The sequence below is a fragment of the Tympanuchus pallidicinctus genome, unplaced genomic scaffold (assembly GCF_026119805.1).
Source record: "Tympanuchus pallidicinctus isolate F22 unplaced genomic scaffold, pur_lepc_1.0 scaffold22, whole genome shotgun sequence".
Classification (NCBI taxonomy): domain Eukaryota; kingdom Metazoa; phylum Chordata; class Aves; order Galliformes; family Phasianidae; genus Tympanuchus; species Tympanuchus pallidicinctus.
This window is the reverse complement of record NW_026294739.1, coordinates 27,880,110-27,908,085: the sequence shown is the minus strand read 5'-3', so window position 1 is coordinate 27,908,085 and position 27,976 is coordinate 27,880,110. Positions and strand designations below refer to the sequence as shown.

The following is a 27,976-nucleotide window of genomic DNA, read 5'->3' as shown; positions in this document are numbered from 1 at the left end:
CATACAAAAATGAACTTTTTGTCATCGCTTTGCACTCACTGCAATGAGGAGTGGTGTTTTAAGCTGTTCACAGATGTCAAGCTAACTACAAAGGAGACTGCATTACTTATGTATCTTGTTGTTCTTCATAATAAGAAGGGAATTACAAAATAGAATGTGACGTTTTTCTTGTTGTTGTTGTTTTTTTAATATTCTTCTGTAATATTGGCTTGACTATGCTAACGGACTTCCTTTGAAGTCTTACGCAGTTGAAATTTGTTCTAATAATATTTTTAAAGTTGTTTTCCTTTTTAGAGAAGGGACTATTACAAAACAAAATCACATTAATACATCTGATGAATCTCTCTTTTTGTAATGGGTTATCAGGTGTTTAAGGACAGGAGAGGTGCTGGAAAATTCCTACTAAGTACAGTTCACGTGGAAAAAAGATGCACAACAATGAATTTTGAAACATTTGAAATGCAAATGTGTTTATCACAAAGTTTTTTGCTGATTACTCTAAGGAAGGAATGATCAAGTCCAATACAGCAATGAACGTTCAGATTCAGGAGATACACCAAGAGAAAGCTGCCTTTGGATGAAAAGTAGTTGAAATTGCCTCTAAATAAGCAGTGGAAGCAACCACCTTCTTGATTCACTAACAGTATGACATATCAATACAGCTTTAAATTAAATAGGAATGCAACTCATTCAAACCAACATAGGAAAGAAAATGGAGACATTCTGGATCACAAATTAAGTACTTGGAATTATGTTTAGGTATTGCAGTGTTTCCACATGACTCCAGGGAAAATAACCTGAAGTCCTTGAAGGAATAAACAATGGTGCTCATGACTGATAAGGGACAACACCATTTGGCTGCAGTAATTGCAGACTACATTGTAACAGAGTTTGGGTGCACAAACCTAAGTTTGTCACACTCCCAAAATGCGAGAAGTTGAAAAGCAACCTCTTGTGTAATTGAAGTTTACCACTGTCTCCTAATTTTTTTCTACACAGAAATATAAAAACTGAAGTACTGTAATAGTCAGAAAAGGTGACTAAGGAGCACCCCAGAGAAAGCTGTGTCTGATAACATAGTTTCATGTATACAGAGTAAATAGCACTACAATGCCATAATGCAGTGAAAAGTGCAGCAATGATAGTGGAGCAGCAAAGTCCTAGGCTGCAGCAAGTGACAACATGCTCAAACACAGCAGCCACAGACACATAAACAAAGGAAAAAAAATATCTGCTTACCTACAGGAGGCCTCAGGTAGGCAGGTTTCCCCAGCAAGATATGCTTGCCTCCACTACCAACCCTTAAATGAGGGCTGAGAAGCGGTGGATCCTGGCTCCAGCTCCTCCAGTCATTCAGGTGCATTGCACACACCTGAGCTCCCCTGGGTTGGCCCTGCCTTCCCACCAGTTGTTTCTCACCAGCCCACCAGCTGCGACTTAGCATTTCCTCTACAGGCACCTTTTGCTTTACATCACAGGAGCCTTCAAGTTTCCTATCAAAATACAAACAGTAATTTCCCTGGCTAGCTTTTATGCCCCTCTCCAGCACTGTAGCGACAATCTGACTGCTTCTGCTGCCACCTTCCCTGCTGCCTTCCACCACGGTGGGTGACTTCTGCTGCCTCTCTGTGCACTGGCATGCATTTGCATTGGAAGAGTGATTAAAGCAGGAGTGCCAAGGTAGTCCTGTCATCTCTCCTTGCTGACTAAAGTCTTTGCAAACAATATGGTGCATGACATTTATCAAGATAACAGGGATTCCAAGCTCCAAGGACAACACCCTTTTTTTGTGTGTGTTTTTTTTTAAACATTGCAATCTTTGCATAATTATTCTTTCATCAATCTTTCACTACCCTGAAAGAACTCACTGGAGAACCTCATGGCTTAACCTGTGGGCTGCCTGTTGTGGCTTATAGTAATGAACTGCTGTTCTTACAGCCACAGAAGGCTTCAAGGAATTGCTAGCAGAATTGATGGAAGACTTCTTCCAAGAAGTTGCTTCTACCAACTGAATGTCTCCTAGCTTGGTCATGAGTCATACAAGAGATGCTGGTTCTTTTTTCTGCATTGTTTGACCATCACACACTTTAGCTTCCTGACATGACGTGACTTACAGCATTTCCAGTGAGTGCTGGTGGTAGAAAATTTCTCACTCTTGGAAGTGGTCTCAAACACTGAAGTGTGTGCATGGTTACCACTTATAGACAGGCTGCAGTGGGCTGTGATTTGAATTGTTCTGCAACTACACTGCTGTTATTTTTTTGTGCTTCATTTGCTCATAACAAATACCACTGACAACCTGCTGCGCCTAGAAGAAAAAAGGCAAGTCTTTTAGCGTGAACTGGATCTTCCATTTTTACCATAAGTGATGCAGTTTTTCTCCTCCGCTATTAACTGCTGTTCTTGAAGTCTAGCTAGTACGCAGGAAAAGAAGTTCTGTTTACAGATAAATTACAATGTGCAAGTAACCCTTTTACTTTGGATATGCAATCCCCATTGCTCTTGTATCTTAGCATATACATCCTTTGATTTTCTGCAGTCCGTCTCAAGATTATGCCCACAGTACAGTATACAAACCAAGGAGAAAGTTCTTAAATGCCATTTTAGACAGAATTCCTTAGGTGATCAGTACGATTTCTAGCTTAACGTAACCCTTCTGTACAATTTCTAGATTCCCATGTTAATTCTAGGTTTCAGTGCAGCTCAGAACAGCTCTAACAGAACTTCACGTTTCATATCCAGCTGCTATTCCTCCTGCTACCACCCAAAGATCACCAGGTCCAAGAGCACAAGCATCTCTGGTAATAGTGAGCTGCAGTTGATCTTGCAAAGTGCGGCTGCACACCAAGCGTGTCATGTGTTACTGAGAATCACAAAGATGTGTTTTGGACAAGTATTTGGATGCATATGCGAACAGGCAGCAAGGGGATATACTGGATATTTAGTATTTGGTGCATCACTCATTCAAGACATGGAAGGTACTTGAGGCCTCAGGGCTAGCTGAGGAACTGCCTGCTTAGCCTTAGATCTCTCAGGACTGATTGCAAGACTTGCCTTTTTTGTTCCCTTCTGGTATACAAAGTGTAATATGGCTTTGCAGTAACAGTGCAGGGGAGTGAGACAGACGATGAACCAGGAGAGTTCTGCAGTCATTTTGTTGTGAGTTGCTTTTATTTCCTTTTGAAGTGACTAATCTTTAGCTCCATTTCTGAGAAGGATACATGAATCTCTGACTCAAACAGGGACATCTCGAAATAGGGTAAACCGGTAGCTGCTGTGCTTCTGGGACAGAAACTGCAGACGGTTAGGAGAGCGTTCCCCTTTTCAGACATGGTGGCAGCTGCTTTTGATCTGTGGCTTCTCGCTGCTATTGTGCTAGGGAATCACACTCTGTGAGTTTCCAGAGCCACAACAGAGAAGAAGTAAAGCTGTGGCTCATTTAGGACTGGGTGTTATTTTAATGAGCTTAATAAATCCTATATAGGACTGAGAGTTCCTTTGGAGTCCTCAGTCTTTCAAAGCAGTGCTCCTAACCTGACCTTTGAGCCTTGTGCACTGTGGAGCTCCAAAAAACCGCACCAGCTCTGTGCTGCACCAATTTCAGCAACATCCCAACCCTACTCTTAAGTGTTTGCCTGCGTTAGCAGCTGTTTTCAGCATCAACTGATCAGACATCTCTGCACACAGCTTCAATGACACTGTACTGCAAATGGCTTCCATTGCCCCAGGTCATCACGTGCATAGATGTCCAGAAGGTAGCTACTCGTGTATAAACAGACTGATTGGTTCTGTGAAAGAAGTATCCTCAGAAGATAAGGATGGGCTTTTTTGTTAAGCAAGCTTATCACATGGCTAAAGATGAAATGTTCATGAATGTTAATACTGTTCTTGTAAAACACAAATGGCAAGGACTCGTTTCATGTGTGGAATAGACACTGGCCTTCAAAGGAAAAACGTCATTGCACTACCATTTATCTTGCATTTGGGAAAACAGGATGGAAATAATCATTAATTCTACATCTCATCAAATGCTCTTTACAGTCAGCATATGATCCTTCGCACCAAGAGAAATGGGTATCTGGATCTGACTTTATCTTGAAATGAACAAGGTTCTCACCTTCAGAGCCTAAACTTCGAAGTTGTTTCTAGAAAGGATTGGTAACATCTAACTCCCTGAGTGGTTAAGACTGAAAATGCACTGGAGGAAAGACTTGGTCAGCAACTTCAAGGCCTCCTCTGCAGAAAAAAAATTCACCATAGAAACCTAAAAATGACTCACAGTGATGAACTGGCATCATTTTAAGAGCAAAGTACTATCGTACCTGTTTCCTGGCTACAGAACATCTTTACTAATGGACACGAATTGTAAATTATGTATTCATGGAATGTCTAGTTTGTTACACTCAAAATGAAAAAAAAGATCTTTCCTAAAATTATTCCAGTGTGCTTTAAAACCAAGAAGTGATAACTATGGTAGATAGACCAAGAAAATTAAAAGTCCTCAGGCAAAGTATTTTTACAAAAGCCATTTGAAAAACAGAACTTCAGCTGACCAAGTTGACCTTCTTCATTACGGTGCTGGAGAGATTTGGCTGTGCATGGCTATGAGTGAGCACTGTTTAAATAACACACCAGAATCTACTGGTAGTGTAATCCTTTGTGACTTCCACCAAGACATTATTTATGGATTTTGACGCAGCTGAGTAGGGCACAATGTGATATGCTAGGTACTAGTGTTAGGGGAACATATAATTTACAGATGGATTTAAAAAATAATACTATACTGCTGTTTGATAAAGCCATGTTTCCTTTCTGGTGTTTTTGTTTTGTTCTGTTTTGTTTTTTTATGAAGCATTTTGAAAAGGTTTCCAGGTATCTAAAAACAGAAGATACCTGAGAGCATGAGCCTGAAATAAAAATGCTTATAGTGTAAGAGGTGATGGTGCTCTTGCAGGAAAATGAAGACATCCTTGAACACACAGGGGTTACTGTGTGTGTACGATGGATCTGCCCTGTTCATTTGGTGTGTGTGTAGTCCAGGGAAGAAGTAGATCTCCCATGTGGCACATGGATAAGGCAGTCACTTCCTTCCCCAGCCAGGACACATGATTTAGGCAGGTACAGCAATTTCAAGATGATTCCTAATCCCAAAGCACTTGTTCTACTCTAAAAGCTCAAAGGCCCTTTTTCCCCTGTGCTTAGCCCTGCTCTGTTCGCTTCCCATCCCATCCTCTCCCCTCCTGTTGTGTTGCTGTGTGGTATTATAAAGACAGGGACTGCTGAACTTTAGTTGGTGAAAGAAAACCTCATTCATGCCCAGCTGCCCTGGACCAGTGAGCTCATGTACCAATAATGCAAACTACTGACTGAATTTACCCCACGGAGCTCCCTGATCTCTGAAATACAGAACTGGGTTATTTTAGTGGAAATTGATTCACGAGTCATGAGTTTCGTTTGAGGAAATCATGTAAATTTTAGTTCTGTCTGCTCTCAAATGACAGCAGTTCTTTTACGTTCCCCAGCAGTCTCAACAAACTAGTTAGTAAGTTTAAGACTGAGAAGAAAACATTGTCACTTCTTCATTTCCTACAAGTTTTATGGTGAATCACATGAATGGTTTCTCAGGTCAGCAAAACCAGCCCCTTTCTTATTTTCAGGTACGTGCATCCAAGATTAATGTTCTCAACTGTAGTAAAAACTGGCAAATCCAAAGTATTTAAGCTCTTTCCTTACATTTGATTAGTGCTTTACGTGCCTGCTGTCAGTGTACTCCTAATGTGTTTTAATTGGTTTAATTAGCATTTTTACATTCAAGGCAAGTGTTTTTAAAAAATCAAACTCTGAGAATTTCACTTATTGAAGGCAAATTCCTAAATTTTTACAGCATGTGTAACTTTCATACATGAGTTCTTTGTAGGGTTTTGCCCTGCATGGTGTTATGACCCGATAAATTCAGACAGACTGACAGCACTTGAACTTTTCACAGACAGATGAGAATATTCCTGTCCTGTTTCAGAAGGAAGGGGTACAGATTTATGCGGATGTAAAGCAGTTTGTAGACAGATGTGGGCAATTATTTAGCAGTATGCAATAATCCAGTAGAGCACAGGGGGAAGCTGTTTGCTTTGTCCATATGACTGAACACATGGGTACAGATTTAAGAGAACAAGTAGTATAGCAGGAATAAAATGGGGACACAGACTTGAACACCACATATCTTCCTTTTAGTTAACTTTGCCTTTGCTAAAGGCAAAGTTCTTAAGAGGTACATTCTTATTCTAGCAGTGAAACAAAGAAAACAAATTATTTGTATTGGTCTGCTGAATGCAGCCATTGCAATCCCGCACATCCTAAAAACTTTCTCCCTCAAAATGATATGAAATACATGAATTTGAACTTCAAACACAGGAAGTGAACCCTAGCATCTGTGCTGAAGGTTTAAAATATGGCTTCTGAAGCAGCTACAAAATTTTAGACAGAGCCATCACATTAGCACCAAAATTTTACAAAACTTCAAGAAATATGGAGACCATCTGTGCAGTTAGCTGCAAACTACTTCGCAGGATTTAAGGTTTGGAGAATTAAATTAGCTAACGCAGATACAAAAGGAGCCAGTGGCTGGAAATTTACCCTACATAAATTAGAAATGAGAAGCACTTTTTAACATTAAGGTTCTAGCATTTTATTTATAGCACTTAGGGAGATTTACCAACAGTAAAGTGCGTTTTCTGTGAATCATTTCAAATTAAGACATGATGATCTTCTGATAGATGTGGTTTAACTAAATCAGGATTTGGGACCTGGAACGGAACTGCTGGATGTAAAACATTCCCGTGTAGCCCAAGACAGGCTGGATGGATATAGTTGTCCCTTCTGGCCTTCAGATCTATGAATCTGAGAGTCTGTAACTAACGCCATGACAGACAAACAGTCAAGTCTGGGCCATCACACTGCAAAGAAACATAGTTCCTCTTAAGTGAATGCCACTCCAGTTGCATTGGTATTTCTGCTATGTTGTGGCATATAAAACTTATTCTAGATCTGTGCTCTACTCTTTTTCAAAATGTCACCAAGACTCTACATCCCCAGCAGTTTTATAGCCACAGCCCAATTGTTTATCAAAAAAAGACAGCATTCGCAACATGGAAAAAAATGTTGTGGTATCATATGCCATTCGCTCTGGAAAGTCATTCTTATTGTAATGGCTTTCAGTTTAGCCTGCACTGCACAGTAAGCTTATGCTAGAAATGCTGGCTTAAAAAGCTGGAAAGCTCAAGCTTAAACATGGGGAGTCTTTCACTGCTATTATTGTGACATCTGATGAACAGGATATTACTAGTTTTTTGTTTCAAACAGTGGCTAAAAACCTTCCTTTTTAAGGAAGGCGTGATGACGACTTCAAGCATAAGTTCACTTCTGTGACTACATGATAAAGTACGAATCACTCTTACGTGGCAGTAATTTCACTACTTTATACTGTGAGTAATTCAGCATCTAACTCTTCAGGATTACAGGTTTTCTCACTGTGCATGAAGCATACGTACGCTATCGCAGGATGCCATTCACTGAGCAATGCTGGCGATTCCCTACATAGTTGGATTTCACATTGCTGACTATGAAACCTGTAAGCAGATGGATATTTGACAGGGGAAGGAGCCTAGGTCCTAAAATACAAACTCTGGAGTAGAAGAGAAGTAGAAGCCTGAAAAATCTCTTTGCTTTGTAAATATCTACTGTAAAAAAATTGAAGCCAAATAGATTCTTATGTGGAAGAAAATAGGCAATTATGTGTTCATTCCTCAGGCAAAACTGAAGTGGCTTATTGATTAACTTGGACAGGGCTCTCTGTTGTTAATAATGTAGGATTTAGAAGAGTTTAAAAAGAAAAACAAGAAAGTACATCACCAAAGAGTTTAAAGTCAAGAGATTTTCAGACATTTTGATTGTTATTTTGACTGAAATTATTTGGTATTATATAGCCACTGGGGGGAAAGCACTAAACACTTCAGTGTTCCTATGGGAGTAAGAAGTATTTCCAGGAAAATGTAGATGTACAGGTGACTCATATGCTTCGTTCTCCCACACTGTCACCTTCAGAAGCAGTTTAGAGAGAAACTCAAGGATATTCCATTCAGTTTTCCCCAGTTGTCCTTTAACTAGCTTGTATCCTTGCATGTGTCGTAAAATATCTCAGGTTGCCTTTAGAAGTAATTCACAGGTGTGAGCTTGCCTTTTAAAATCTGCAGTGTCTGTGGCTGTGCGCACTCATAGGATGAGCAAAGCAGAATGGCAAGGATAACGTAGCATACAGCACTGCACATTCTGTCTCTGTCCTGCACTGCACAGCGCACATTCTGAGTGCTGCATGTGACATTCAGCAGCCCAGGGCAAGGTCTTTTCCAGAATTTTCATACTGCAAAACTCACATCGTTGGGTTCAGAGCATACTCAGTCTTGTTAGCACTGATCTGACAGACGCTCCGTACAAGATTTTCTGATCAACATTCCGACCATTTAATTTTAAGAACAAATTCAGTGTTACGGCACACTACATATTCAAGGAAGTGCTCACAGCACCAGGCTCCACCTGCTATGCTATTAAATAATAGCAATGATCATTAGTACCCATGTAGTAGGATAGATTTATATCATGCTTTGTAACTATGAAAATAACATTTCAGAGTAGTAATGGAGCAAATACGCACTGCTCCCTAGGGAAGTTCTCTGATTATTTAAAGACAAACTATCAGTTTGTTTAAATCCTTTTTCCATGACCACCAAAAGTTTCTTGTTTCCTTGGAATCCAACCAAACACGTTAACCATGTGCATACCATCTTGAAATATTCCAAACAGCTACATAAAATACTTTTTCCTTCTTATCTAGAAGGCAAGCTTAGTTATAGTTAATCAATCTCAGTTGATGTCCCTAAACATACTCTAAAATGATGAGGTTTTGTTCTTTTGTTAGGCTAACAACTGACAAGCATGATAAAAGAAGAGTTCCATGTTATGAGTCTCTCACTCCTCCCAAGTATGCTAGGAACTTTCTGGTCTTTTCAGTACACTGCATTGCATGATCTAGTACTAATCTACCGAATGCAGGCAGCAGCGAACACAAACACTAAATGCAGAAATGCAGTGTCAGTTAAACAATCTTTTTTCCTATTTTGATATTACTTATTAGGATCCCAAACAGGTTTCCTTCATTTTGTTTTTCATTTTTTGGAATTCTTTACTTGGGTGTTATTGCAAAGCAACTTTCCCATTTGCAACAGCAGGTCTGAGATCACTGTACAGAGGAGCATTTCTTTTCAGATAAAAAATAAGGAAGTGTGGTTGAGGTGGCAAGGAGGACTTGAAACACAAGCTTGGATTTTCAAGCCCCACCTAAGCATTCTGCTCTGAATTCTCTTACCATCTCTGCAGAAAATTCTGGGGTAAGTTTGAGAATCACATTTGCATTAGCATGATTCCTCCTATCTTTGTGGTAAATATATGGTAACTAATCTCTCTTGCTGTCTTTATTTCCTCCATGTTGGATGAAGAGCAGAAATACAGCTGCTTTCATGGTGTGTTGTTTGTTCACACCCCAGTTTACCACATATTGCCTTGTTCTGCTTGTACCATAAATACTGAGTGCTCATCCAAAGGGAAAGCACACAGCTGTAATTTAAATGAGAACAACTGCTTCGCAATGCATCTCACTATTAAAAATGCCCGTTTAACCTGGTGATCAGCTGGCCTTGGTCCTCCAAGCCATCTCTGTCCTGCCCATCTTAGAGCAAGATGCTCTTGCTGTTTGACCTGTAAGTCAGCAATTCCTGGTGATACAAGGTCAAGGAAGGAAGGAAGTTCAGAGCTGCTTATGGGAAGCTCCCTTCCAGCAGCCTGGTAGATCTAAACGCCCTCAGAGTCAGATCATACACCCACTTCCACAGATTGAACAGAACTCAATTTCCAAATGCAGCTGCTTTTCCAAGTGGAAATGAATTAATAAATTAGTAAATGATGAGTAAATATTTTGGGCAAAATTATATATTGCAGAATCAGAGAATAATTTAGGTTGGAATGGACTTATGGAGCTCATTTGATTCAGCCCCTTGCTCAAAGCAGCACCAACTTAATTAGGTCACTCAGGATTCTGGTCAGGCAAGTTCTGAGCATCTCCAAGGATGGATATTCCACAGTTTCTCTGGGCACCTGTTCCAGTATTGGTCTACCTGTAGTTTGTGTTAGAGATGACTGTGGAAACACCCCAAGACTATCGCGGATTCATTAGAAGATTAATTAGATGCAAGAATCATGAAATTTTCTAACAACTTATTAGCCACTTGTAATTTCATAAACCATTTGCAAGTGGAATCCTAGTATTAAGTGTGACCCAAAGGTATCTTAAATTGTGAATTTAAGCTTCTGTTCATAAACTATCTGCAAAACAGTATGGGTTTTGGAGCACCAGTGTGTGTTGGTCTCAGCACTAACTCTCAATTAATAATAAGCAGACAGCTGCAGCCTTCACAGCTTTGGTTTGTGGCTGGCATAGTGCCACACAGAGAACATATACTAGCCTAATCCTAGTGAGACAAATGTGGGGAATAAATCGAGGAAACCCCACATTTATTAAAATATAGTGCCCCATTCTACAGAGGCAAAGGAAACAAAGCTCTTTCCTTTACCATTGCTGGAAATGCATCCAGGAGCAGCTGAGGTATTAAGACAACCGCCAAGTTAGGAATCTGACTAACAAATGGATGGAAAATTTCCTCAGTAACGTATTCACTACTTACATATTCAATAGTGCTCCAAGCGCAGACATTTCTAAATGCTTCCTCAGCTCCATCAGAGTTCCAGTCCACCCCGATGCTCAGTACACATCAGAGCGATCTATCAACAGAGAGAGAGGGTGACAGTCAGCATAGAGAGGTGGCTTGTCCCTCCCCAGAACCCCCGCAGCGATCCCACAGGCACTCAGAGCAGGACCTGTACAACTGCCAGAGAAACTCCAGCGTGGTTTCTTGGGATCTCATTGGAAGGGGTAATGGATTCCATTCCATCTCAACCTCTGTGGCTGGAGGTAGAGACAGTGCTTGGCTGTACCCCACCAGGATTAACGAGGGTCTCACCAATTAATGCTTCTTTGCCTTTGCCAGCGGGGTTTTGGGGTGGAATGCTGCCTGGAGCCCACGAGGTGCAGTCAGTCTGAGCCACTGCAGGCACAGGCACTGCACAAGCACAGGTGTGCTGCTGCCCTTCACCCACACCTGCAGCAAGCATCCTCCCCATGGAGACCATGCAGTGCTACATTAAGTCAGTAGGTAGGCTTTCACTCCTTTATGTCTCCCACGCAGAGCACCATTCCCACTTTCTGAAGGCAGATTTCTAAATGGCCACACTATGAGATGTGTTTAAATGCATCGGTCTGATGAATGCTAACAGCTTTTGTAACTTACTGCCCTAACTGCTGTCCCTGAGATAGGGGCACTCGTAGCAAGTTACATTCACAGTGGACAAAACCCAAATCTAGAACACAAATTACATCTGCATTGAAAATCAATGCAATCATTGAGGCTACAATTTGGTCTACTGATCGTCATCTGAATACTGTTTCTGGGGGGATAATGGTACATTATTCTTCTTTTTTGACAAATACCCTTTCACAGATAATTTTTGAAATGGTATGTGCCATTCTTCTAAGAAGTTATGATGGTATCCTGGATATTGTGAAATTCTGTGCTCCTATCATGCCATTATAGTTGCCCAAGGGACGTTTCTTTATTCTTCCTTCTGCTCTATCTTTCTTTTTGGCTCACTTCTGTATTCTACCATCACATCAGCTTCATTTGTATAAGCAAGAAAATGAAAAACTCTACTGAATTCTGAAAGAAACCTTTGTGTTTCATGACTTTGCTTCTCTCATTACTGCAGCTTTTTACTCAAATGATCTCCCCTTAACCTTCTTCTATATTGTACAAAGTCTCCTATTTTTAGCCTTTTCTTTCTAAAGCCCATCATTGCATGGTATTGTTCCCAAATTTGGCTGCCACTGCCTTTGCTATATGGATGCTCCAAGCCAGTTGCCTTCTATTCTAGTTTTGATAGAAAGCATGAAATGGAGATGTGATTTATCTCCTCATCCCTGACCGGACATTAATGCACATGGACTGCGTTCTTCATTGTTCTCTCCCTCCTGGCTCAGCCACAAATACCATCCTTGCTCATATCCAGGCCTGTAGGTTGGGAATTCTTTCAGGGTTGCTGCTCTGTCAAATATGTGTGGATCATTTCAAAAATATGTGCATATCCCTGTATTACAGTACCTAGAGAACACATCCCATCACATTACACAGCTTACCCCAAAAGAACCTGCTATTCCACATCCCTTACCTTGGAATAACTACCTGCTCTTCACTGTCCACTCAGCATGTTTTCCAACAAACAGCCTTCATTCTTCCCAAGATATTACAGCAGTACGGGGCAAGTTCCTTGGAAATAAGCTATTTATAAATAAGCTATTATTTTGTCCTCTTTCAAGATGACTGCAGAATTTAGTTCTGCAGTGCAACTTGTAATCCCTTCAGTAAGGAGCTGGTGTTGTACAACAGCCACCTAGACTGCCCAGTGTCACTCATAAGCCCCCCATCCCTGTACCCTCTCTGTGTCTCTCATCTTCTACATGGCATCAAAGCTCTGCAATTTGAACAGTTCTCAGATATCACACTGCATGAAGTTGGTGAAGCCTGAGCACCTGAAGCCCCTGCTAACATGGAAATCATGTCCTCAGCACCTGTGGAAATCTCTACGAAGCAAACAGCTCCTCCAAAACTGAGCTCCACTTCTTTTGGCTCATGTCTACCACTCTTCTGTAAAAGGGATGAGAAAATATTTTTCTACCTACCACACAAGAACATGTGGTTTATTTTATGACAGCCCTACAAGCAGTATTTATAAAGCAATGAGTCACTGAGTGATAGTACAGCAGAGCAGTTCAAATATTTATTTATATGGTGCTATAGCCGAACCTTTGTATTTTTTTGTGTGGAATCTTCACTTCTGGCTAAGCTTTGGGATGCATGTAAACATGTTGAACTGAAGACCTGGCCTTGAGATGAATTTGAATGAAGGTCATGTGGTCCAGAAAAAGACTGAGCAAATGGCACAACAGAACATGAAAATAAGCTGGGACTGACCAAGGAGAACAAATCACAAATGAACGTAACAGAAAGCAGAGCATGAACTTAGTCTAATCATTTCAGGTGCAACTTTTACATAAATTGACAAGTCTTTCTTATTTTTAACTACTGCTTACACATTTTCATATCTGTTTAAAAAATTGAGTATTTTAATGCATTCCAGCCAGTTTTACTGAGAGAACAGTTCTACGTTCACATAACACTGCTAAGAGTCCATTCAAGTCCTGTACCCATAAACTGCTTTTAGACAAAACCAAAATATCTTATGGTTTAAGTTGCAGGGACTCCTACTTTGATTTTATTGCATCTAAGTAAACTGGGAATAACCCTGCTGATGTCATGTAAAGGAAGCATAGGCAGAATCAGGTGCCGTTAAGCTGTGCTTGTGCTGGGCTCTTCCTTCTGATGGCCACAGCCTTCCCACACACAAACTCTCGGATGTTAGAAAATTGGTGAATCCCATTGAGTTCAGCAGAGAAACAGCTGATGACAGCCATAGCAGAGAGCCATACATGTGCCTGGAACAGGCAGCTCTTTGTGGAGCCTAGCAAAATATTTTGTCTTACGCACATAGATTTCTCATTCATCTTTTAGTCATAAGTGCCTGCCACAGATCAATGTTCTTCTCAAACGAATGGTCCTGCTTGAAGTAAAATTCATCCACATCTCAATCAGAGTACACTAATTGGATTTTAAAATCTCAAAGACAGTAGATAGGAACAATGTTACTTTTTCCTTTGCTGGTCTACACACCAAGAAAATACCCGGTATTTCTGCACTTAATGTGTGCACTGTAACATACAAAACAAATTTAGCACTATAGTAGAAGTTACCAGCTGCATTTTACCATGGAAATAAAAGCATTCTTTATGAAAATGAAGTGTTTTAAATAGTACCATAACAGGTTCATTCTGAAAGCAATTGTGCTATCTCATTTGTAGTGGGCATTTGATCATAACTGACTTTACTTTTTAATACAGAGGACATTTGCTGTGGCATGCTTCTCGCTTTCCCTTCTGTAAGAAACATGAACCCTCAAAACCAATCAGGAACTGATTTATTGTAGAAAACAAAGCAGTGATTTGATAAATACAGTGCATCGTTATGCTTTAAAATAAGCAGAAAACCTGATGGTCTTTGAATTTCCACATATGTTGCATGTGTTGATTAACATTTCTAAGTGAAAGGGATTTAAACCATTTACTGAGGAGCAGACCTAACGGGCACTTTGCATAAACAATTATTTTGATGGCAGGGATGCAGAGTTGGACTGCAGAAGAAAAAGTACTGCTCATCTGATACATGAAATGCATTGTCAAGATGATCATAGCCAACTGCTCAAGAGTATCTCTATTTTTTAGGACAGAAAACTGATTTGCTTTTGAAATGGAATCTTTCAGTACATTTTACAACACGATTAAATTCAAGGAGTGCCAGCTGTTTGCTACACAACGTATCAACAACAAGCCCAGGGCACAAATATGTTCTGCACTGTTAACATATCCAGTATGAAAGGGTTTATATGATGTAATTGTCTACAATGACAGGCACTACACGTGTTGCCCAGGAAGTCCCTCCCAGGTCCCCACATCATTTTTTAATTTTCTAGTCCTTTCCAAAGGCACAGTATTGGTCCTTACAAAAATCCCCTTCCACAATTAGAAGATTCCTATGCGTATTCCTACCTGCTCAAAAGCCACAGTGATTCTGGCACTTCCATTACAGGCACTGTTTGCACATGTATACTTAAATATCCTAATAAAGACAGTGATTTAGATGATGTCCTTAAAGTTACAGTGGGAGAGGAGGATGGCTTTTAGAGACTGAGTATGAGGACTGTAAATTCTGAACAGGAGAAGCTGCAAGAACAAAACTAGAAGACAAGGCCATGTATTTGGTCCATCTCAAGTCTGCATGTGTCTGTTGCAGGACGTGTGGTTTGCAACCATGCTTAACCTGAAGCTCATGGGTGTTTGTCAGTGAAAATACGGAACTCTTAGAATGCCACTAGCAAGCTTGGTGCCTCTTTGATCCTGAGAAGATTGTAAAAAGCTAGAAATCCATAAGAAGAGAAAAAAGGAAGAGAATAAAAAGCAGTGTCTTCGTGACATGAGCAGGGTAGGGTGCTCACTGAACTTCCTGGGAGATGTCAGTTGATATTTTGCGTGTGAATAGGGACATCTTCCCATTTATTTTATGACTCTGTAGCCCTTTTGCTTTCATTTCTTCCAGGTAACTCTATGAGTTTATTCTTGGGGAGCATCTGTAGCTGGGACATTGATTGGATCTACTCTGTTTTAAAGTGGTGGATCAGACCCAACATTAATTCCACCGTTATTTTTCTAACTGACCCTTTCAGAAGATACCTTCCCATATTTTTCATACATCTGGAACAAATGCTCTGATTAGCAGGTTTTGAGAAAATAAATAAAACTACAAGAGAAACACGTCACATATACAAGCAAGCAAGAGATTTAGAACTAATGAATACATTATTTTTTAAGAGAAGATAAGAAGAAGGAGGTAGGTAGGGCAGTAATGAATTTTTAGAAAACAAACATGTTGAATCAGATGGCATTTATCTCTCTCAGAAGTCTTACTGCCTTTCTTGGCGCCTTCTTCAAATACCCATCTATATCCCTTCCAACAGCCTGAGGCACAACATGGGACAAAGACCTCCAAAGAAAAAAACCAACATATAAAACAGTATGAGTGCTGTAATTTAGAGTAATGAGAAGCAGTTTTTCTAGTGTGTCTTGAAACCAGTCCACACTCTGTACTGTACGCTAAAAAAGACCGTCTGAACATCACAGATGACATTAAATTGTTTAAATAGATATGCATGGACATAGAAGGGATGCCTTGTAACTGTTTTGGAAATGACTAAGAAGACATGTGGTCTTCCAGGCCTTTCTGGAAATTGCTAAATACCTCCTGGAAGGTATTTTCTGAGAGCATAAAGATTTTTTACGGATGCTGTGCAGCGTTCCTGTGAGCTGTGAGATAAGTATATTGTGCTCTGATCTTACACGTGTATCTACAGAAATACTTCAGCAGGAATTACCCTCTTTAACTTGGCCTACATTTTTCTTTAAGTTGACAATAACACTGTGTGGTTCAGTGGGTGAGTTTGACCCTGAGACTTTTGTGAAGGAGGAAACCGTATATTATACTCAGCATGTATAAGCTCTTGATCACTGGATTATATCATGAAGTTCTTGAAGCTCCTCATACTTGCACTGTAATCAATTGAGATATTTTAAATTTCACATTGAGTTTAGAATGTTAATTATTTAAACAAAAGGAGTTCATTTATGACTTTATCTTCGTTTCTGCCATTGTGCATACTGCTAAGTTTACTTGGAAGCTAGAGAGTCTGATGCAAATGCACATGCACAGGCTCTATGGTCTTCTATTTGTTCTCTTAAAACATATTTATATAGTAACATATCAGCACACCAGGTCTCCAGAATTAGTAGAGACAGAGACAGAGATTCCAGGCAAGTAATGGGATATGTCAGTTCTAGCACTCTCTTCACTGCGATACCCCTCTGTTACACTTTGTCTGCACTCATTTCAGTTTTATTAGATATCACTACTTGGTTTCCCAACCCAAACGTACTGAATTTAGAGATTTGGCAAGGTGTAACTGCCAAGGTCACTTTCAGGAAGATTTTATTGAGTTCTCACTAAAGATAGAACAGGGGAAAATGGAAAATCAGACAGTGAAGCCGTAGGTGTTTTCTGCATATTCCCAAGACTGTGCATTGTTTGTTCTAGGAAGGGAATGAAATTATTTCTATTAATCACTGGCTGTCACAGAATTATTTCTCATTAAGAAAACTCATAGGAACTTGTGTAATCTGAAGTCAATGCAGAAAGGTTATTACTTTAAGTATTACCTGTTAAAACAAATATATATCATTTAATATATTTTCTAAGGTATGTTTATTATTACTGTGGACCATGAATATAAGGAAAATGGGACAGACTGTACCAGGTGTGGATAACAAAGTGATATTTATGCTTACACTGAAGCACTTCACTGTATGCAGTGAAAGAACACTGGCACTCCAACAGTGATAAAAATTGATGGAGAACTTAAAGCCCTGAGAAAGAGAAGAGACCACGTTGAGAGGTCAGGGATGTTTGATGCCACCCACAAATGCATCTAGGAACAAGCAAGAAGATGGTAGTGAGAACAAGACAAATGTCTGCTCAGACCTGTGTACACCATTAGTCAAGGCACTGGTTATGGTGGCTGGACCAAAAAAACTCAATGACAATAATTTCGGATCAGCCTGCATTTTTTTTTTAATTTTCTCCCCAGCAAAACAATTTATCAGAATGGTTTTGCTGGGCAAAACTGAACTCCTTACAGAGTTGGGGTTGATCAGAAACAAAAAATTTGAATGTATTTTACTCAGTGCCTCTTCGTTTAGTTAAATTTGAAGTGAAACCCTCATGGCTTTGTTCTGAAAATGCTGTCATGAAATGCTTAGTCTTTCCCAAATATATGTGCTTACTGGATAATTTTTCTGAAGCCACTTATTAAATGTGACCCAATTTCATAAATACTTCTCACTATGTGTTGTTTTGAACGGGTTAATCACATTCTCCATTGCCAGTATTTTGTTTCCAGAAACAAAGACTACTAATGTTTTTCCTCCTTTCATTCTCTTAATTGAAATTCATAATGCCTCATCACCAAAATAGTTCAGTGCTTTCCAAAATAAAGAACGCTTTCCAAGGAACCTCCTCCCTTCACTTTCCCTCCTTGTATCAGCACAGCAATGTGCAAATGAGTAAAGGGTTCGGATTAGCTTACCTGTACGTCCATGAGGGAAAAGAGGTAAGCTTGAAGAGCTGTTTTTATATGCATTTCTGAAAATGGCAAGTTATTTGTGCATCCTTTCTGAGGTTCTTCCTTTGATAAGCAAGTGGGGGAATGCCGAGACCCACGTTGCTCTGACAAAGCATTAACCCGACGCCGTTTGTTCCCAACTACAAGCTCCTCAATAGAAGTGGAGGCAAGTGCCTGCATTGTGTAGCTCTTACAGATAGAGGAGTGCTCAGCTGAATTCTCTGCAGCAGTAATAGCTGTGGTCTACTGAGTTTTGCAGCTATTTAATTTTTTCCCCATTATATATATTTAGATACATGTGTGTGTGTTTTGCTCCTTGTTATACTGAGCTGCAGTAATTAAAGTAACAAACCCACAGACAACCGCTGGCCACCACGGAGTTCCACAGTTTGATGTAGGGTCTCACCGGCTAGTCAGGAGGACAAGGAGTATTTTAAAGGCAGGGATCATTTGGCCGGCTGCTCAATATAAAGCCATCAAGATCATAAGTCTATGAGTTTGACAACTGAAAGCCTCCAAACAGGAACAGAAAAGTGGCAGTTCATTTTTTCTGAGTACTCTTCTTCTTTTCAAACAAATGATCTCAAACTTGCCTTCAGTTAATTGTTCTGCCACTGAGCAATCCTGAAAGGGACTGCGCTAAATTCCAAACAAAGATGATTCCTTACTTTGCTTCTGGAGAGGCTCTGTGCAAAACAGAGCACAAGGATGAGTTGTTTGGGTGCTGCAGTTGAGTGCCCAGGAGATGGAGGAAAGCTGTGCAGTCTGATTCAGACACAGATATCTTATGTTCCCATGTAAATGAATTGGGATAGAAGTACAACGTTTGGAAGCTAATTACTTTTAGACTCCTTTGGGGAACCCACCTCGATTTCTATAAATGTACAGTTCCAGCCAGTGAACAGACAGAATTATTCTGTTGGTTTGCTCCAACAGGGGAGCTAAAGTGAACAATCACATACACCACCGTGATTGCCCTTCTTCAAGGTTAAATGCTCCAAACAGATTCCACTGTTGTTCTTTATATGAGATGATTTTTCTTTGACAAGCAATGAAAAATAATACAGTAGCTATCCATGTGCTTATTTTTCCTAAGTTATCAACAGCACTTTTGTTTTAAAATAATGATTTTTTTATACTGGTGGTGTCCTTCCTCCTCATAAGCCGCATTTTCAAGAAGTAAAAAAAACTAATCAGAAAACAAAACTTGGGAGAGACTACACAAGGTTTCTAACCATAGCCCATTTTCCAACAAGGGCTGCTCATGGCAGGTGTTTGTCTAACAAAACTTGCTTGCTCTAGAACCCTCCCTACTTCACCAAAGTTACCTGTTCTGTGCTTAATCATTCTCCCATCACAAAGATTTTCCTAATGGCTTATCTGCATTACAACTGATGCAGTTTAAACCCACGACCTGCTGTCAAGTGCACAGAGAATGGATCACAGCTATCTTTTCATATCTGTCTTTAACTCACTTCAGATTCTTACATTTCCCCTCTTCTCTGAAGTGAACAAACCTCTCCCAGTTTCTTTGACAAGACAACACAGACCACTAGCCCTGCTTGGGTGTCTCTGCATGCTCTCCCTCTATTTGAGATGTTGCAGTGCTGAGGCAGCACAAAGATTTCTTCAGCTGCACTTTCTCTTTTCCACAACGTGATACCATTAACGCGTGCTCAGACGGCAGACCAGTGTAGTCCTTTTCTGCAGGAATGAAAATAGACTTTTTTTCTAATTGGTTCTCTGTTCAGGATAGTTTCAAGGCATGAAGAAGGCATTTAAAGGTACATAATCCATGTGTGGGTTCAGGAGAATGATCAGGAAATAACAGTATAGCAGAAGATGCCTTGGCTAGCTCTTTCAAACAAGAGGTAGCTGAGGAATATAACAAAAGTAGACTCATTTTACAAACACATTTTCAATGAAATCATGGCTTCACCACAGATTTTTAGGCTCTCCCTTGTTTGTTTTTTTGTTTTTGTTTTTTTTTTCCCACATTGGCTATTGCAGGTTCCCAGATCAGATTTGATCAGGCATTTTACATCTTTTCCTAACGTTTTTAGAAGGGAGAAAGGCTTTGCTGTCAAAATACCACTGGGGCCACGGCGTTCCTCTCATGTATTGCCAGGTCTGTTCACGAGAATTCTTCGTCAAACAGAACCATGTAACTCCAATTCCTAAATGCTATGTCAAGCAGTTTATACACACACCAATTAGACTCTCATCAGCAGTCAGCACGCTCCATATAGGATCCAATGGGAATATGGTGTTGGACTGCATCCTATGAAATTAAGATAAGTTTTAATCAGTAAAATAGGCTGCTGCATTTTGGCCAACTTGGGTAGGCTTTCAGTGTCAGAGTCATTTCAGATTTTAGGCGCTGCATTGTAGGGGCTGAATCTCATGAATACTGAAGCTGCTTAACAGTGTCAAGGAGGCCTTTGTAGCTGCAAACGAAGAACATATTTCTCACAACCAGAGTATTTTTCTGTCTAACGTGATACTTGTTTGTTTTTTTCTTTCAGGTGGAGAGGATTGTAGACAAAAGGAAGAACAAGAAGGGCAAGTGGGAATATCTCATCAGATGGAAAGGTTACGGAAGCAATGAAGATACTTGGGAACCTGAACATCATCTCCTACATTGTGAGGAATTTATTGATGAGTTCAATGGACTACACGTCAGTAGAGAAAAGCGATCGAGACATGGAAAACAGACCAGTACTACAAAATTTTTACGGGAAAGCCGAGGGTCATCTCTTGAGAAAATATCACATAGACCTTCTGAATCTGGGAAGGCAAAAGGGTCAGCACACAAAAGGAAGAGAATTAATCCTTCTCTACAAAAACAGAAACGAGGATACGCAGCAAAGCCAGCATCTGCTAATGACAGGGCTGCTAAAACTGTAACTTACCGAACTACTCCCAGCGGTTTACAGATCATGCCACTGAAAAAGCCACAGAATGGTCTGCAGAATGGAGATGGCAGTCATGAAAAGGATTCTAGACATTTTGGGAATGGCTCACAACAGCAAAACATGGATATAAATGATCATGAAGGAGAGCAAAATTTGCCCAGCGTGTTGGAAGTTAGTAATGAATCGCCTGTTGTGAACGGAATTGGTATGTGATTTCAACAACCATAGTCTTTTGAGGGGGGGTTAATTGCAGAAACTGCAAAGTCCACTCCTGGAATAGTGATTGTCATGCTACACAAGAGATATGGTGAGAAGCACATAAGTTTCACATCCTTTCCCAATTCCTTATGGCATTTTTCTGTTAGCATCTCTCCTCCTCTTTTCTATGGAGTGAGGCAAAACGGGGTGGGCTTTATTCATGGCACTGCAGTGTAAAGTTCTTATGAGGACATGATGACGAGGCATGTAGTAGGAACGACGGCTGAGGAATGCCTACACTGAAATTATGTTTGTCTATATTATCAAGTGCCAAGTCACTGAGCGGTTGTACGTGCACAAACCTAACGGTCTACAAAGATCAGAACCATTTTATGGTATAATTAACACCACTCTTGCTAACATATCCTGGTAAGTGCGTCCAGAGTAACATTCAAGGTCTTCAGGATTAATGCTTTTCAGTATTGACGAATCATCAGATTTTCCAGACTCTCACCTTTGCCATTGACTAGAGATGTGAGAAGTTGCAAGACATTCTCTAGTGGAAGATAGACAGCCTTGAAGTGAACTAGATGATTTGACTACAGGAAAAGTTTATTTCTAATCATAGTTACTGACTGGCTCAATTCACAAATAATAATCAGAGAACATAAATTTATGTTCTCTGCAATGTATTACGCAGTTTAATGCAACTGTCTATCTTCTCATTATCTAGGTACATCCTATCTTTTTTTTTCAGCCTATCAAACTCACAGTGTAGATGTGCTTTTTAGCAGAAACTTCCATACATGACATCCTATTAGATCAACTTTTGGAATGTTTGGTTGTATTTCTTTATTTTTTTGCTTTCATGGGCTTATTTTTGACCTTTGCTTTTGGTGTGTGTGTTTTTTCAAATACCTTTTAAAAACAGCAGGAGCTGCTCCAAATGATTTCCTACTGCTTACTGATATAGTGGCAAAACAAACTTTTGAGTATTATTTTTTCTTCTCTTACACACTGCATAAAGGTTTTCATTGAGTGATACACAGTTGTTCTTGGTTACTTTTCCCTTCCAGTTGCAGTTAATTTAGAGCACGGCTATATGTATGATTCCTTTCATTATGCATTTAATCTGCTTTACTGCTGCCAATTCACCTTTTTGTTATGACTCACTGGAGCTCTTCAAAATCTTTCATAGTATTTACTCTACTTATTTGGTATTCTCTTCAAAATTTCCTCTCATACTTCTCTTCTCAGTTCATTAATACGTACATTAAATAAATTAATCCTTCTGCAGGTCCTTGGGGCAGCCACTACTAATCATTTGACATGATGAAAAGTAACCATTTGTTCCAATTATTTATTTTTATTAGCCACTTTCCATAGCCCATGATAGCGCTCATTTCCTTAACAGCTTCTTGTGAATCGCCTGGCCAAAAACTTTTCAGAAGTCAACATAAATTATAACACCCAGCTTTCCATTTTTCACTCCACCAGCAACCTAAAAAACTCCCCTTGCCTTGGGAAGCAGAGCTGCCTGGCCCAGTCTTACTAGTTATATCTTAGGCTGGCGGCTCGTAACACAGACATCAGCTGCCTCACTGAAGATACACCTGAATATACAGTCAGCTGTGAACGTGTAAGTAGCCCAGATGATGCCAGTGACACTTCAGATTGCCTCTTCAGTTTGAGCTCATGTGAGCCTGCTTAAAAAGTAAGGTGCTCCTCTAAACAGTCTTACATACCTAACCACAGATATTTTGTGTTATTCACTGAGGAAGTTCTGTTACAAAATGCATCTTTTCACAGCATTGATTCCTATATGTAGATTTATTTATTTTTTTTAAGCTAAGGACTAAAGAACTCTAAGGTCAAATGAGCTGCTGTTTGTCCCCACAGAACACAGAAGCAAGGTCCCCTGTGAGCACTCAGTTTTGGGAGAAAGCAGCCCCGTGTTTGGCCATGCTGGAGCTCCTGCCTTGTGGCTGATGTGTGCAGCTCTTGCATTGCTGACTTCCCTGAAGGCAGGAGATCTGTGACTCCCAATCCGGTCCTCTTCTAAGAAAACCATACCCAGCAGCAATACCACAGTCAGAAATCCCTCCAGCCTTTCTCTGTGATCCCCAGCACATGCATAGTGGGTAAAATTACAAAGAGGAGAAATGAGACTACCAAAGCCAGAGCAAGCAGCAATAGTGAAAAAGGCTCTAAAGAAAAACACCAGCCTTTTTTCTTAACGCTGCCCTCTAAACTTGAGAAATCATGTTTCCTGATACGGAATTTTGCATTATTTGAAATGTCAAATCACAGAATCTGGCACCACTTACTGCACTTCACTGACCTCCCCCAGCATTCACACTCACAGTAGATGCCGGTGTGACCCTGCCACATGCCCAGCAGTATCACTTTAAGCAGGGCAGACATCACGCTAAAACTAGCCTGAAATTTTACAAATTACAAATGAAGAAACTTTGAGAGAAAAATGCCCATGTGTTGAATAACAGAAGTTTTCTTTCAATCATCTTGGGTTTCAAAACTTTCTCCAAATCCGAGCCAAGGTCCCCACGCTCTGTCCCCCGAGACCTGCAGTTCTGTGGCCGTCTGCTTGGCGGCTCTCCCGCCTCCAGCTCGGAGGCAGCCAGCTGTGCCAGAGGTTTCGGGCTGTCTGCCACGGAGTCTGGAAGTCAAAAGCCCGGCGTGCCCCACCAGCACTCACGGGGCTCCCGGCGCTGTATGCAGTGCACAGCCGGAGCCGGGAGAGCCTGGGTTTGGCTCCTGGAATCCACGGCTCCTGGGCAGCCCCGGGCAGCATCCTACCAAACAGACATCTGTGTCTGTTTTGAGTTTGCCTATGTGAAGCCCAAATGAATGTCAGCCTCCTCTCGCTGTTAAGTGGATGAACGGACTGAAAATATATTTAGAAATTTTCAGTTCTAGAGATGAAGATGTTTGGTATGTATACGTCTACGTGGGTATGGGTAATTGTTTCCTGCTTAAGCACAGATACAACTCTCACAAACAAGCAATTCACCCCAGAGAGATGAATGCAGATGTACGGATGTACGCACAGAATTCTATTTACAGCATCACAGGGGGATGGCACTCTCATACACGGAAGTTAGGAGAGCTCTTTTATATCAAAACCCCTCTCCTGACATCTACACTTCCCTTCATCAGGAGAGCAATGTCATCTTTACTGGCAGTTATTTAAGGGTCTGCAAATTGGAAAATGCTGAAAACCTCTGCAGGAGAACATCCACCAATGCTCCCAGGAGCTAACAAAAGCATTCCTTCTGATGACATTTGTTGCCTTCTGTTATCACGTTGCTATTTCTCTCCATACATTGTAATTGCGAGTGATTGTTTTGTCAGGTTTCTTGACAGCATCAAGAAACATCCGCTTTTAATTTTCTTTCCTTTTCTACACAGCTCTATTTCTGTACCATCTGCTGAAGAATTTTTGCTTGTCATGTATCACTAACCACTGTTTTTCTCCATTACAGAAATCTTTGTAGTCTCATGGTGCCCTTGATTTAAATATTCTCTATGAACTTAGTCATTGCTTCTTCTTGTTTTTTTAGCTTGTTCAGTTTTATTTATTCTGGAGATGTACTGGCAGTAAAAGACAGCCAAATATGCTTGCTTTCTCAGTTTGGATAAAAACCCATTGCTTTAGATATCTTACAGATGCTCCCTTAGCTGGAGAAGTCTGAAAGTATTGGTAAATTATCACCAGAACACTGTTATTAAGTGTGTACAGTATTAACACTGCCCACAAGAAATACAGAAAAGAGACAGAGAAAGGCTGTTGGGCTGACAGGAATACCAAACTCTTCTACCAGTGAGAAGAAAGGAACGTGTTTTATTTCACCTACAAAAAATGAAATGTGTGGGACTTTTCATTTAACATAAATGCACGCTGCTAATAAAAGGAGAAGTCCAGACCTTCTTGCCACAACATCATTATTCCCTCCCTTCCCTGGCACCAGTTTTAGTACTCTTGAGCCTACAAGGTGAACCAGATCTCTCCTTTCATACTCTTTGCCTACCTCATCTTCTTAGATTCTAAATTTCTAATCTGTTTTCTGCAGTGCCAAGTACAACAGAGGCCCAGACTCAGTCTGGAGTCTTCAGGCACCTTCCAGTACCAACAGCAGTAACAGTAACATCACTGCATTTCCTCTCATTTGATGGCAGTGGAACGCTAGACAAGAACAGGGACAGGCGACTGAAGTGGTGAAGTGGATTACAGGACTAAAAGAGTTTTCAGTGTGGGGAGGGGCAGGCTGAGAGGGGATAGGATCAAAGTTGACAAAATCATCAAGGCCTCCAGTAAAATAAATGCAGAACTGTCATTTCCTAAATCCCTCAACAGCAGAACTAGGGGCCACTTGGTGAAACTGGTGGATCATCAGATAAAAGCGCAGATGAAAGAAAATTCTTCCCTCTGCAGTGGTTACTAAACTTCTCAAACTCAGACCACAGGAGGCTGAGGAGACAGACGGCATCAACAGGCTCAAAAAGGGATTAGAGAAATCCATGCAAAGGTCCACAGTCAAATACTGAAGGAAACACGAAGGATGAATCTTCTCATATTCCTGCACGACATGCAGGGATGATACCAGGGGAAAGGACTGCAGAAAATGGCCAGGCTTGGGATGTCTCCTCAAATAGCATCCTTCATTGCCATTCTTGGAAATGGCACCAGTGGCCTGGGAATATCCTATTTTTCCTTAAAGATACTGAAACTTCTTCTAGATACATGTTTAGATACCTTCCCAAGTCATACTAGCAGTTAAAAACAAAGTAACAATTAGATTAAACTCCTTCTAAAGGAAGGATTATTTTCTGCTTTCTATTTGTACTTAGACTGAGCATCATGTAGTCCTTCCTAAGCTGGTAAACTACATTTAGAAGTACCTAAAGCTTCCTTAGTTAATTTGTGACATCCTTAATTCATTTCGCATGCATGACAGATTACTTGGTGACGGCCTCTTTCTTCCTTTGTCACAGTCATTTTTCATCTTGGCATGCAAAGGTACTGTTTACCTTTGTGTGCATTCAGCAGGTGCTAACTATTAAACCTCTCACAACAGCAGTTGGATGCCTTACAGCAAGCCGTCAGAAGCTCCATCACATCCACGCAACAGACCTTCTAAAGGGGCCTGATTTCACTTGATTTTTGTCTTTGGATTTTCCTGATCATTTTGTCCAGTTTATCAGATTAAGCGAGATTACTGGGATGCTCTGTATACACTGAGACGATTTACTCACTGTATATTGTTCTGTTAACCATCCATCCTTGGAAATGACACTTCTCCATGTATGTTCCTGTCATACTTAATTTAGATCTTGCATGACCCCAGTTACATTTTTGTCAGCTGGCATACAATTAAAATACTATGATAAAATTTATCATTTCTTCCATCATCTATTTAATTTACAAACGGAACACATTCCTCAAGCAAAGAAGAATGCAACATAAAAAAAAGAAAGGAAATATTTCTATGAGGCTTTTGGTTGAGCTGGATCATCTGTGCAAATTAATCTACCATTCTCTTCGCATCTGTATTTGAAACAGGTGTGGCTTAACCTTCAACACCAGCTATCAGTACAGTTACCCCAACACATCTCCACTTTGTGTTCACTCTTGCCTCTGATTTTTTAACTTCTTTACCATTTAAATCCTCTGTTTAATATAATAGGGCAATATTTTGGATGGGATCTCTTAATATAACTAGAGTTTTGTGAAGTAGCAGACTTCTTAACAAATGTGCATTTCTACATGTAGATAAATGTGTAGACACATCACGCTCATTATGTGAAGAAGCCAAATGACACAGCAGTTGAATACTAATAAGCACTCTACATATTTTTAGCATCACGTGTGATAATTGCAGTGTATGTGTGGGCATTTCACATACTGTGAGTGATTCTGCAGGCCACTGCAAATGTTCAGTCACCTCTGCAATCACCAAGTTGAAACGAGTTTGGAAAGTATTTCAGTGAACAGAGTGGCTTTAATTTCTGTTTCTCAACAACCTGTCCCTGCTTTCCTTTTAATACCAGCAGCTTGAAACATCTGTAATTAGAAAAGGAATTCTTGCATAAACATCCTGTAAAGATATTCTTAGCGTCCCAACATTGCCTATAACAACAGAACTGTAAGGATGAGCAAGGTAATAATATATAGGTCACACAAAGTGTAAGGCAGAATAAACTGCTTTGACAGAATAAGCTGCTATTACTCTCATTTGTGTTTAAGGAGGAGCTTTATCTTTCTTTTCATGGTTCCATTTTTTCCCTGACGCTGGATACCTTCCAAAATAGCATCAGCATTAATCCTTTCAGTGTACAAAGACCAATATTAAAAGGTGAAAGTCAGCTTACTGTGACTGTAAAATGTAATAAGGAAAAGCTTGGGGTCACAGCAGTGACAGCTAACTGCAGCTTCTAACGCTAACCAAGTGGGCAGAGAAAAGAATGCCAGGTGAGGTAGCTGTCTGCTCAGTGAGAACTTCCCTTGCTGTCACACAGATGTTCATCAGGAGAGAACTTGTGTTAAAATTACCATTCTGTAATGACTTTTTGGTCACCATGAAAGGAAGTAAATATAACTTTGAAAGTTGGATATGGACAAAACTTGTCAAGTTTCATCCAAAGCTGAATTAGAATTTTGTACAAAATTCAGTGATCATCCCAAAGTGATAAGGACCATGATATAACTGCTTTCATCTTCAAAGTAGAACTGAATGCAACATAGAGTACCAGCCCTACATATGTATTTTATATATAATATAATTCACTTG

The 27,976-nt window shown here is 40.2% G+C and overlaps 1 protein-coding gene across 3 annotated transcripts in view; it reads left to right on the top strand.

Annotated features, from left to right (window-relative positions):
• Window positions 1–27,976, top strand: part of CDYL2 (chromodomain Y like 2) — a 56,344-nt gene that overhangs the window by 8,688 nt on the left and 19,680 nt on the right. The window contains exons 1-2 of one of the 3 annotated variants that reach the window (XM_052686449.1): window positions 189–5,657; window positions 20,580–21,174. In XM_052686449.1, coding sequence (XP_052542409.1) covers window positions 5,598–5,657; window positions 20,580–21,174 — 655 coding nt within the window. In that variant the 5' untranslated portion in view covers window positions 189–5,597. Of the gene's footprint in view, window positions 1–188; window positions 5,658–11,369; window positions 18,043–20,579; window positions 21,175–27,976 lie in introns of those variants that run through there. The other 2 variants (XM_052686447.1, XM_052686448.1) reach the window with 2 other exon arrangements.